This window comes from Salvelinus alpinus, chromosome 19 (assembly GCF_045679555.1).
Source record: "Salvelinus alpinus chromosome 19, SLU_Salpinus.1, whole genome shotgun sequence".
In the NCBI taxonomy this organism is placed as follows: domain Eukaryota; kingdom Metazoa; phylum Chordata; class Actinopteri; order Salmoniformes; family Salmonidae; genus Salvelinus; species Salvelinus alpinus.
In genome coordinates this window covers 21199248-21212006 of record NC_092104.1, presented here as the reverse complement: position 1 = coordinate 21212006, position 12759 = coordinate 21199248, and the positions used below count along the sequence as shown (strand labels likewise).

The window sequence follows — 12759 nt, the reverse complement described above, 5'->3', positions numbered from 1 at the left end:
GGATATAAGATATTACAGTGGGATGTGGTGGATATAAGATATTATAGTACGGTGGATATAAGATATTATAGTGAGGTGTGGTGGGTATAAGATATTATAGTGTGGTGGATATAAGATATTACAGTGGGATGTGGTGGATATAAGATATTATAGTACGGTGGATATAAGATATTATAGTGAGGTGTGGTGGGTATAAGATATTATAGTGGGGTGTGGTGGATATAAGATATTATAGTGGGGTGTGGTGGGTATAAGATATTATAGTGTGGTGGATATAAGATATTACAGTGGGGTGCGGTGGATATAAGATATTATAGTGTGGTGTGGTGGATATAAGATATTATAGTGGGGTGTGGTGGGTATAAGATATTATAGTGTGGTGGGTATAAGATATTATAGTGGGGTGTGGTGGATATAGGATATTATAGTGGAGTGTGGTGGGTATAAGATATTATAGTGGGGTGTGGTGGATATAAGATATTATAGTGTGGTGGGTATAAGATATTATAGTGTGGTGGGTAAAAGATATTATAGTGTGGTGTGGTGGGTATAAGATATTATAGTGGGGTGTGTTGGGTATAAGATATTATAGTGTGGTGGATATAAGATATTATAGTGGGGTGTGGTGGATATAAGATATTATAGTGTGGTGGGTATAACATATTATAGTGTGGTGGGTATAAGATATTATAGTGGGGTGTGGTGGGTATAAGATATTATACTGTGGTGGGTATAACATATTATAGTGTGGTGGGTATAAGATATTATAGTGTGGTGGGTAAAAGATATTATAGTGTGGTGTGGTGGGTATAAGATATTATAGTGGGGTGTGGTGGATATAAGATATTATAGTGTGGTGGGTATAACATATTATAGTGTGGTGGGTATAAGATATTATAGTGTGGTGGGTAAAATATATTATAGTGTGGTGTGGTGGGTATAAGATATTATAGTGTGGTGGATATAAGATATTATAGTGGGGTGTGGTGGATATAAGATATTATAGTGTGGTGGGTATAACATATTATAGTGTGGTGGGTATAAGATATTATAGTGTGGTGGGTAAAAGATATTATAGTGTGGTGTGGTGGGTATAAGATATTATAGTGGGGTGTGGTGGATATAAGATATTATAGTGGGGTGTGGTGGGTAAAAGATATTATAGTGGGGTGTGGTGGGTATAAGATATTATAGTGGGGTGTGGTGGGTATAAGATATTATAGTGGGGTGTGGTGGGTTTAACATATTATAGTGTGGTGGGTATAAGATATTTTAGTGTGGTGGATATAAGATATTATAGTGGGATGTGGTGGATATAAGATATTATAGTGTGCTGGGTATAACATATTATAGTGTGGTTGGTATAAGATATTATAGTGTGGTGGGTAAAATATATTATAGTGGGGTGTGGTGGGTATAAGATATTATAGTGGGGTGTGGTGGGTATAAGATATTATAGTGGGGTGTGTTGGGTATAAGATATTATAGTGTGGTGGGTAAAATATATTATAGTGGGGTGTGGTGGGTATAACATATTATAGTGTGGTGGATATAAGATATTATAGTGGGGTGTTGTGGGTATAAGATATTATAGTGGGGTGAGGTGGGTATAAGATGTTATAGTGGGGTGTGGTGGGTATAAGGTATTATAGTGGGGGTGTGGTGGGTATAAGGTATTATAGTGGGGGTGTGGTGGGTATAAGTTATTATAGGGGTGGGTTGTGGTGGGTATAAGATATTATAGTGGGGTGGGTATGAGATATTATAGTGGGGGTGTGGTGGGTATAAGATATTAAAGTGGGGTGAGGTGGGTATAAGACATTATAGTGAGGTGGGTATAAGATATTACAGTGGGGTGTGGTGGGTAAAAGATTTTTCAGTGGGGTGTGGTGGGTATAAGATATTATAGTGTGGTGGGTATAAGATATTGTAGTGGGGTGGATATAAGATATTATAGTGGGGGTGGTCAGTATAATATATTATAGTGAGGTGGGTATAAGATTTTAAAGTGGGGTGAGGTGGGTATAAGATATTTCAGTGGGGGTGGTCGGTATAATATATTATAGTGAGTTGGGTATAAGATTTTAAAGTGGGGTGAGGTGGGTATAAGATATTTCAGTGGGGGGTGGTCGGTATAATATATTATAGTGTGGTGGGTATAAGATATTAAAGTGGGGTGTGGTCGGTATAATATATTATAGTGTGGTGGGTATAAGATATTAAAGTGGGGTGTGGTGGGTATAATACACTGCTCAAAAAAATAAAGGGAACACTTAAACAACACAATGTAACTCCAAGTCAATCACACTTCTGTGAAATCAAACTGTCCACTTAGGAAGCAACACTGATTGACAATAAATTTCACATGCTGTTGTGCAAATGGAATAGACAACAGGTAGAAATTATAGGCAATTAGCAAGACACCCCCAATAAAGGAGTGGTTCTGCAGGTGGTGACCACAGACCACTTCTCAGTTCCTATGCTTCCTGGCTGATGTTTTGGTCACTTTTGAATGCTGGCGGTGCTTTCACTCTAGTGGTAGCATGAGACGGAGTCTACAACCCACACAAGTGGCTCAGGTAGTGCAGTTCATCCAGGATGGCACGTCAATGCGAGCTGTGGCAAGAAGGTTTGCTGTGTCTGTCAGCGTAGTGTCCAGACCATGGAGGCGCTACCAGGAGACAGACCAGTACATCAGGAGACGTGGAGGAGGCCGTAGGAGGGCAACAACCCAGCAGCAGGACCGCTACCTCCGCCTTTGTGCAAGGAGGAGCAGGAGGAGCACTGCCAGAGCCCTGCAAAATGACCTCCAGCAGGCCACAAATGTGCATGTGTCTGCTCAAACGGTCAGAAACAGACTCCATGAGGGTGGTATGAGGGCCCGACGTCCACAGGTGGGGGTTGTGCTTACAGCCCAACACCGTGCAGGACGTTTGGCATTTGCCAGAGAACACCAAGATTGGCAAATTCGCCACTGGCGCCCTGTGCTCTTCACAGATGAAATCAGGTTCACACTGAGCACATGTGACAGACGTGACAGAGTCTGGAGACGCCGTGGAGAACGTTCTGCTGCCTGCAACATCCTCCAGCATGACCGGTTTGGCGGTGGGTCAGTCATGGTGTGGGGTGGCATTTCTTTGGGGGGCCGCACAGCCACCTCCATGTGCTCGCCAGAGGTAGCCTGACTGCCATTAGGTACCGAGATGAGATCCTCAGACCCCTTGTGAGACCATATGCTGGTGCGGTTGGCCCTGGGTTCCTCCTAATGCAAGACAATGCTAGACCTCATGTGGCTGGAGTGTGTCAGCAGTTCCTACAAGAGGAAGGCATTGATGCTATGGACTGGCCCGCCCGTTCCCCAGACCTGAATCCAATTGAGCACATCTGGGACATCATGTCTCGCTCCATCCACCACGCAAGTTGCACCAAGTTGCACCACAGACTGTCCAGGAGTTGGCGGATGCTTTAGTCCAGGTCTGGGAGGAGATCCCTCAGGAGACCATCCGCCACCTCATCAGGAGCATGCCCAGGCGTTGTAGGGAGGTCATACAGGCACGTGGAGGCCACCCACACTACTGAGCCTCATTTTGACTTGTTTTAAGGACATTACATCAAAGTTGGATCAGCCTGTAGTGTGGTTTTCCACTTTAATTTTGAGTGTGACTCCAAATCCAGACCTCCATGGGTTGATAAATTTGATTTCCATTGATCATTTTTGTGTGATTTTGTTGTCAGCACATTCAACTATGTAAAGAAAAAAGTATTTAATAATAATATTTCATTCATTCAGATCTAGGATGTGTTATTTTAGTGTTCCCTTTATTTTTTTGAGCAGTGTATATTATAGTGTGGTGAGGTGGGTGTAACATTTTTATAAAGTGGTGTTGTGGGTATAAGGAAGCAGAGGGCACATGACATGACATGGGGAGAATGACGTAAGTTTAGAACATGTGTCTTGGCAATGTTGCAATAGTCATAACAAACCAAACGTTGTGTGTGTGGGAGAGAGATAGGTAATGGTGATGATTCAGGTTGTAATTACAGAGTATCAACTTCAGGCCTGATACTCTGCTGTCATTAGCCCGTCACTAGGCTGAGACTGGAGAGAATGGATCCCCCCCACCCACACACACACGCACTCTTACACGCACACATACAGTATATGACATGTCAGTCCCTACCAAGGCTCATGGGACCACGTTCCAGCTCTGCCCACCAGCCAGTCCTAATATTAATTTGTGTAGTGAGGCAAAGTGAGTTGGTGCTGAGACCTGGTGTACTTGTTTGAACTCTACCATACCTGCACCTTTTCAAAACCTCTACCCCCCTCTCTCTGTCTAGTTCCTGCTGCCGAGCCCATCGAATATGCACAGTTTCCATTCTACCTCAACGGGCTCCGCGAGACCCCCCAGTTTGTGGAGGCCATCGAGTCGGTGCGAGCCATCTGCAGTAACTACAGCCGCCAGGGCCTACCCAGCTACCCCAACGGCTACCCCTTCCTCTTCTGGGAGCAGTACGTAGGCCTCAGACACTGGCTGCTGCTCTCCATCAGCGTGGTGCTAGCCTGCACCTTCCTCGTCTGTGCCCTCTTTCTGCTCAACCCCTGGACTGCCGGCATCATCGTGAGTACACACAGGCTAACGCAGAGAGATACACACACACTCAGAGAGATGCACACACAGATGCATACAGCCACCCTTTGCCTTGACGACAGCTTTATACACTCTTGGTATTCTCTCAACCAGCTTCACCTGGAATGCTTTTCCAATAGTCTTGAAGGAGTTCTCACATATGCTGAGCACTTGTTGGCAGCTTTTCCTTCACTCTGCGGTACAACTCATCCCAAACCATCTCAATTGGGTTGAGGTCAGGTGATTGTGGAGGCCAGGTCATCTGATGTAGCACTCCATCACTTTCCCTCTTGGTCAAATAGCCCTTACACAGCCTGAAGGTGTGTTGGGTGATTGTCCTGTTGAAAAATAAATGATAGTCCCACTAAGCGCAAACCAGACGGGAAGGCGTATCGTTGCAGAATGCTGTGGTAGCAATGCTGGTTAAGTGTACCTTGAATTCTAAATAAATCACTGACAATGCCACCAGCAAAGCACCATCACACCATTGGTTACTACATGATTCCATATGTGTTATTACATGGTTTGATGTCATCACTATTATTCTACAATGTAGAAAATAGTAAAAATAAAGAAAAACCCTTGAATGAGTAGGTGTGTCCAAAATTTAGACTGGTACTGTATATATGAATAAAAAAATAAGAAATTACCAAAGTTACAATAGATTGCCATACATTTTCTGTTAATTACCCAAATTCCTGAAATTTTCGGTAATTTAGGTAAATTACCAGTAGCTTTGCAACCCTACTCATGTGAATGCACACACACACACACACATTCTAAAGCGGCATTCGTTTTGCATTGAATACATGGGCAAAATGTGTGTTGACATCATATATCAGTATAAAGTCAATTTTCATAAATCTGTCAGATTAGAATCCTGTAAAAAGAGACTTCCTTATTACAGAACATTCCAATCCATCAGTTTTAAACCTCCACTCCCATACACTGTGTGACTGTGGGAGTGGGGAGAGGAGAGGAGAGGAAGGCAGGAAGGAGAGGAGTGGTGAGTGGAGGAGGGAGGAGAGGAGAGGGAAGGGAGGACAGCAGTGGTGAGTGGAGGAGAGGGAAAGGAGGAGAGGAGTGGTGAGGAGAGGAGAGGAGTGGTGAGTGGAGGCGAGGGAAGGGAGGACAAGGGAGGAGAGGGAAGGAAGGATAGGAGTGGTGAGTGGAGGAGAAAGGAATGGAGGAGTAGTGAGTGGAGGAGAGGGACGGGAGGAGAGGAGTGGTAAAGGGAGGTGAAGGAAGGAGAGGGAAGGGAGGAGAGGAGTGGGGAGGGGAGGAGAGATGGGAGGCAAGTAGTGGTGAGGGAAGGGAAGGGAAGGGAGGAGAAGAGAGACGGGGAGTGGAGGAGAGGAGAGGAGATCATGCTGCTGTGTTTTTCTAGCCCAGTCCTGTCCCAGTGTTTATCTTGTGCTGTTGTGTTTAGTCTAATCTGTCTCTCCCAGAAACTGACCTAAAATAAATGGGGATAGGACACAAGTTACCCAAGCAACCCCCACTCCCACCTAAAATACAGCCATTTCCCTATTTCTCTCCTACACATGTGCTGTAGGAGTTTGCAGTGATACACACATACACACACATGCACTCACAGAGTTAATTTGGAAAGTATTTTTTCCTAATTTGGAAAGACCTTTTCCACATTTTGTTACATTACAACCCAATTCTAAAATGCATTAAAAAAAATCTCTGCAATCTACACACAATACCCCATAATGACAAAGTGAAAACAGTTTTATAGAAAATGTTGCATAATTATTATTTACATAAGGTGCATCTTGTTTCCGTTGATCATCCTTGAGATGTTTCTACAACTTGATTGGAGTATACCTGTGGTGAATTCAATTGATTGGACATGATTTGGAAAGGCACACATCTGTCTATATAAAGGTCCACAGTTGACAGTGCATGATCAGAGCAAAAACCAAGCCATGAGGTCGAAGGAATTGTCCTTAGAGCTCCGAGACAGGATTGTTTCGAGGCACAGATCTGGGGAAAGGTACCAAAAAGTGTATACAGCATTGAAGGTCCCCAAAAACACAGTGGCCTCCATCATTCTTGAATGTAAGAAGTTTGGAAACACCAAGACTCTTCTTAGAGCTGGCCGCCCGGCCAAACAGAGCAATCAGGGGAGAAGGGCCTTGGTCAGGGAGGTGACCAAGAACCTGATGGTCAATCTGACAGTGCTCCAGAGTGTGTCTGTGGAGATGGGAGAACCTTTCAGAAGGACAACCATCTCTGCAGAACTCCACCAATCAGGCCTTTATGGTAGAGTGGCCAGACGGAAGCTAGTCCTCAGTAAAAAGCACATGACAGCCCGCTTGGAGTTTGCCAAAAGGCACCTAAAGGACTCTCTGACCATAAGAATCAAGTCTGATGAAACCAAGATTGAAGTCTTTGGCCTGAATGCCAAGCGTCACGTCTGGAGGAAAGCTGGCACCATCCCTACGGTGAAGCAATGTGGTGGCAGCATGATATGGGGATGTTTTTCAGCAGCAGGGACTGGGAGACTAGTCAGGATCGAGGGAAAGATGAACAGAGCAAAGTACAGAGAGATCCTTGATGAAAACCTGCTCCAGAGCGCTCTGAACCTCAGACTGGGGCAAAGGTTCACCCTCCAACAGGACAATGACCCTAAGCATACAGCCAAGAATGGCTTGGGGACAAGTCTCTGAATGTCCTTGAGTGGCCCAGCCAGAGCCCGGACTTGAACCAGATCGAACATCTCTGGAGAGACATGAAAATAGCTGTGCAGCGACGCTCCCCATCCAACCTGACAGAGCTTGACAGGATCTGCAGAGAACAATGGGAGAAGCCAATCTTGTAGTGTCATACCCAAGAATAGTTGAGGCTGTAACCACTGCCAAAGTTGCTTCAACAAAGTACTGAGTAAAGTGTCTGAAAACTTATGTAAATGTAATATTTCAGTATTTTAATACATTTGCAAAAATTTCTATAAATCTGTTTTTGCTTTGTCATTATTTTATTTATTGGGAGTTCCATAGGGCGGCGCACAATTAACCCAGCGTCGTCCGGGCCGTCATTGTAAATAAGAATTTCTTCTTAACTGACTTGCCTAGTTAAATAAAGGTTACACACACACCACACTGACCAATAAGTTATTTTGTTGGCATCTACATATGTCCCCATTACCAGTAAAACATAATCACGTTTCATTCTTAACCAGGATTTCAATGGAACACCATTTGGGTCTTTGCGTGTCAAAAAAGATACATGTCAAATAACACTATTTGATGTGTATCAGAAGTTGCGGTCGGAACAAATGATGCTTTATTACCAATGCAGTATTGTAAACGGATTGTTCGTGGCCGGTGTTTGCTTGTTTGCAGACTTTTTGTACAGCTTTGACAGTGCTACTGTATCTTTTTTGACATGCAAAGACCCAAACGGCATTCCATAGTAGTTATGTCGTGAAGCTAATAGAAGTGACGCTATTATTGTGTAACTCCGGTAGGGCAACATCTGAAAAATAGCGCACTTGGTAGTGTGTACCGGTGCTCGACCAGTCGGCGAAAGCCAACATCACCCACGACAGAGAACGGTTGATTGTCAAGGGCAATGAATTCCATTATCTTGGCTTTAATGGATTTCACCTTTGAGTTGTCTCACTGAAATGTTCTTACTCTTTCAAATGATTGCTCGACTTGATGACTGCTCGATCCACACAGCAGACATTGTGGGCTAGGTTAGGAATGCTGTGTTGCACGTGTAGCGCAAAATTTTACGTGGCATCATTACGTCCTGTACCTACGTTATATAGGTATGCACGGTAGCTTTGACATCGTTTTTTCACTTCGCCGTTAAACTAGACATCGTGCCGATACCGATGTTCGCATTTTTAGCTAATATCGTCCGATTCTGATATGTTCACCGATATATCGTGCATCCCTAGCTGAACCTGTTTTTAATTCTTATTTTCTTTATGGGAGCGTGTTTTTTTTAAATACCACTGGACATGTTTTTTTTTTAAAGGTCCAAGCTGATTCTATATCATTTTACAGAGGCCAGTTCATGAAGGAAGGCTTGCTCATTAAAGTTTTTTAGCAAGCGTCTATGACAAATCAGGACAGGTCGTTTCACTGAGCAGCCATTACGAACACAGGCTGTAAAACAGTGATCACTAAGGTCATTAAAGAAAAAACCAGACTGGTACCTATCAGGATTATTTGTGAGGATACATCGAGGAGAGTAGCCTTTTCTGGGTGTTTGGAGTCATACCTTGTGGGATTGGTAATAATCTGAGAAAGATTTAGGGAGTCCCATTGCTTTAGGACTTGGTCAGGTGGTTTAAGCATGTCCCAGTTTAGGTCACCTAGCAGGAAAAATTCAGACTTAGTGTAAGGGGCCAGGAGTACAGGCCGGTGCTGATGGAGGACAATAGCACCCAGCAACAGTCAACAAAGAGCTATTTGGAAGTTTAATGCTTAAAACCAGCAAATTACATTTTTGGGGGACAGACTTAGTGGAGACAACTGGCGCACTGAAGGGGATCCTTGGTAAAGATTGCCACTCCCCCACCTTTGGAAGATATGTCTTGCCGAAAAAGGTTATAACAATAAAGGTTAACATTATTCAGTATTCATAACACTATTCCTTAACCACATCTCAGTAATGACCAACACATCTGGATTGGAGCTGTGAACCCGCACTTTCAATTGATACATTTTAGGTAATAAGCTTCTAGTGTTAACGTGCAGAAACCCAGGCTTTTACGAGAGCAGAAATCAGTGAAGCAGATATCAGAGTACAATTCAGAATTGGGGCTAGCAACAGTAAATGGGCCAGGGTATACATGCACATTTCCAGATATCATCAACAGTAACACAATCAATGCACGGCAGAGGACAGGAAGAGCTCTGCAGTGCTGATTTTTGACATCTGAATGTGCATCAGATTGCAACAAGATCATATTGTACAGAAATTTAATCGGGTAGCATGAAAAAAAAGCCGGCGAGAGGTGGTTAGAATAGGATGGAGGCCAAAAGTCTGTGTAACCAATAGTCAGCATCCTGAGTGTGGGAACAAACATAGTCTGTCCCATGGTTGGGTGAAGAAAGTTTGTAGTCAACAAAGTATGCAGGAGTCATGAGGCAAATAGCAAAATGAACATATATATTTTTTAAATATATAACGACTTGGGGCTAGCCATTGTAAGTTCAGAGTCACTCGCCCTAACAGTGCGTGTGTGCTGGAGGCAAGCGAAAGCTTGGAAGAGATAGGTGAAAGTGGCTGAGGTACCTGTACCAGACCGGGGGAGACAGGCCAGGGCAGACAGTGAACAGAGGGGGGGGGGGGGGGAGTGTGTTGGAGGTACCTGTACCAGACAGGGGGAGACAGGCCAGGGCAGACAGTGAACAGAGCGGGGGGAGTGTGGTGGAGGTACCTGTACCAGACCGGGGGAGACAGGCCAGGGCAGACAGTAAACAGAGCGGGGGAGTGTGGTGGAGGTACCTGTACCAGGCCAGGGCAGACAGGCCAGGGCAGACAGTGAACAGAGGGGGGGGGGGGGGGGGAGGTACCTGTACCAGACCGGGGGAGACAGGCCAGGGCAGACAGTGAACAGACAGGGGGAGACAGGCCAGGGCAGACAGTGAACAGATCGCCAGGTGGAATCCAAGCAGCAGTGCAGCATTCAACAGGAGTAGGTGTCACACCCACTTGGGAGAAGCTTTTATTTCTGGAGGCAGATTTCTTGTAGAAAATGCCAGTGAATGGTCTTTGAACAGCAGGAGGGGGCTTCAGAGGACACTTCAAAGACTCCTGCCACTTGTTGGGGTATTATGGGGTATTGTGTGTAGATCGATGAGGGAAAAAACAACAATTTAATTCATTTTAGAATAAGGCTGCAACATAAAAAGTCAAGGGGTCTGAATACTTTCCGAATGCACTGCATACTGTACAATAAATGTCAATATACCTGGTAAAATAATGGTTACTTAACAGTTTTCAGCATGACAGGGCCCATACAATAATCTTTAGAATTTTCCCGAATTCTGTTTTCTGTTTTATTTTTCCCGGTTTTGAATTTCTTTCTGTTTTTTTCCTCTCAATAATACAATTATTCATAGAGAAACAATGAAAATGGATGTTCTGAATCCATGTCAATGCTTAAATCACATCAGAATAAAATGTTTTAGGTCTGAGGGGAAAACGAACACATTTGCATTTTAAAGGGTAAATCCCCTTTAATTGCGCATCTAGCAAGAGAGGAATATGTTGATCTAGCGTTTCTGTTGTTAGGCTCAATTGATACAAATAATCATGATATAGTTCTGCCATGTAAGCCTACTTTGTACTTAACATTTCATTTAGAAGGTTATTGGGGAAAGTATTTCTGTCTACCCTAAAATATTCAGTTGTTATGTATAGTATATGTGTTTTATTTGATGACTATCATTTCATTCCAAGTCATCATCTCATCTCTATAGAGCCTCTGTCTATGCTGCCTGACAAAATCACTTTTTTAGTAGTTCTTCAAAGTAAATAAGGCATGTGACTGCTGAATATCATCCATAAATCACCCAGATCATGCATTTTCAGGTATAGATATCTTGCAAAGCAACTTCTCTCTATCCCTGTCCATCATACATTCTTCTGTCTCTTTTCTCCGTTTCTGCCTGACACCAAACAGACAGACAGGGGCAATATTGCTGGGAATTAAATGGCAGATATTGTGTTACGTTTGTCTTTTTAAGCCAGTAGTGGTTAACCAGGTGTGGGATAATGTCAATGTGGCTTTTTATTGGGTAGTAGCCGGGAGCTTTATGTTTATGACAGTTTGCAATGGAACAAATGGGAAAAATGCATGTACTTTCAGAATTGCTTGGCGAGCTACTCATAGGTGTGCTACGATCTACCTGTTGGAAACCCCTGCTCTAGCTTTACAAACCAAATAAATGACAAGTTATGGCGGTGCTTCAAGTTGATCCATTTGCTTTGTCCAGACCAGGCCACCAGTATCCTACCTTACACCCCCTATCCCCTGCATCCTAACCCCCGTAGCCAAACCCTCACCCCTGCCCTTACCCCTTACCCCCAGCTACAGGCCACACACACTAGTGATGACTTTGACTCCAGGTATCAATTTGTTAAAAACTATGTATATAATCGCTTTTTGCTAGGTCTGGTATTTGTCATCCTATAGCTTATTTTCCATCTTCTTTTTAGATAGTGAACCAACATTTTTTCAGCACTTATTTCCATTACTGATCAAAAAACATTTTCTCATGATCTCTCTTGTCTGTCTGCAGCAGACATATAGTGAGCAATATGCTTGGAACATAAAATTGCAATAAAATCGCAGTATCAAATCAAAATGTATTGTACTGTGATGTCTCTGGCAATTCCAAGCCCTAACACACACACACACACACACACACACACGTTTTGTTCTTCTTTTCTTGTGGGGACCTAAAATACATTTCCATTCAAAATCCTATTTTCCCTAACCCGTAACCCAAAACCTAAACCTAGCTCCTAAGCCTAAACCTAACCACTAATCCCTTACCCTAACCCTAACCTTTACCTTAACCTCTAACCCTAAACTCTTACCTCTAAACCCTAAGCCTAATTGTCACGCCCTGACCATAGTTTGCATTGTATGTTTTGTTTGGTCAGGGTGTGATATGAGTGGGCATTCTATGTTGTATGTCTAGTTTGTCTGTTTTTATGTTTTTATGTGTTTGGCCTGCTATGGTTCTCAATCAGAGGCAGGTGTTAGTCGTTGTCTCTGATTGGGAGCCATATTTAGGTAGCCTGTTTTGTCTTTGTGGGTTGTGGGTCATTGTTCCTGTTTTCTGTGTCTCTGTGTATGTCACCAGACAGGACTGTTTAGTTTCGTGTTATTCTCGTTTATCGTTAGTTTGTTGTTTTGTTCGAGTATTCGGTTTTCATTAAAAGGAATATGAATACTCACTACGCTGCATCTTGGTCCTCCTCTCTTTCTCCTAACGACGAGCGTTACACTAATGGCCTTTGTCCTCATGAGGATGTGGTTCTTGGTTCGATGGAGAATTTTCCTTGTTTTACTATCCTTGTGGGGACTAAGGAGGATTTTGTCTCTGATGACCGTGGATATGTTTGAATTCATGCTGGGGTTGTTCCC

At 43.5% G+C, this 12759-nt stretch overlaps 1 protein-coding gene across 2 annotated transcripts in view; it reads left to right on the top strand.

The window, feature by feature from the left end:
• The window catches only part of LOC139545124 (protein patched homolog 1-like), a 176514-nt gene that overhangs the window by 149113 nt on the left and 14642 nt on the right, over window positions 1–12759 (top strand). For both annotated transcript variants that reach the window (XM_071352539.1, XM_071352540.1), the window contains exon 18: window positions 4342–4622. In XM_071352539.1, the coding sequence (XP_071208640.1) occupies window positions 4342–4622 (281 nt within the window). The remainder of the gene's footprint in view (window positions 1–4341; window positions 4623–12759) is intronic.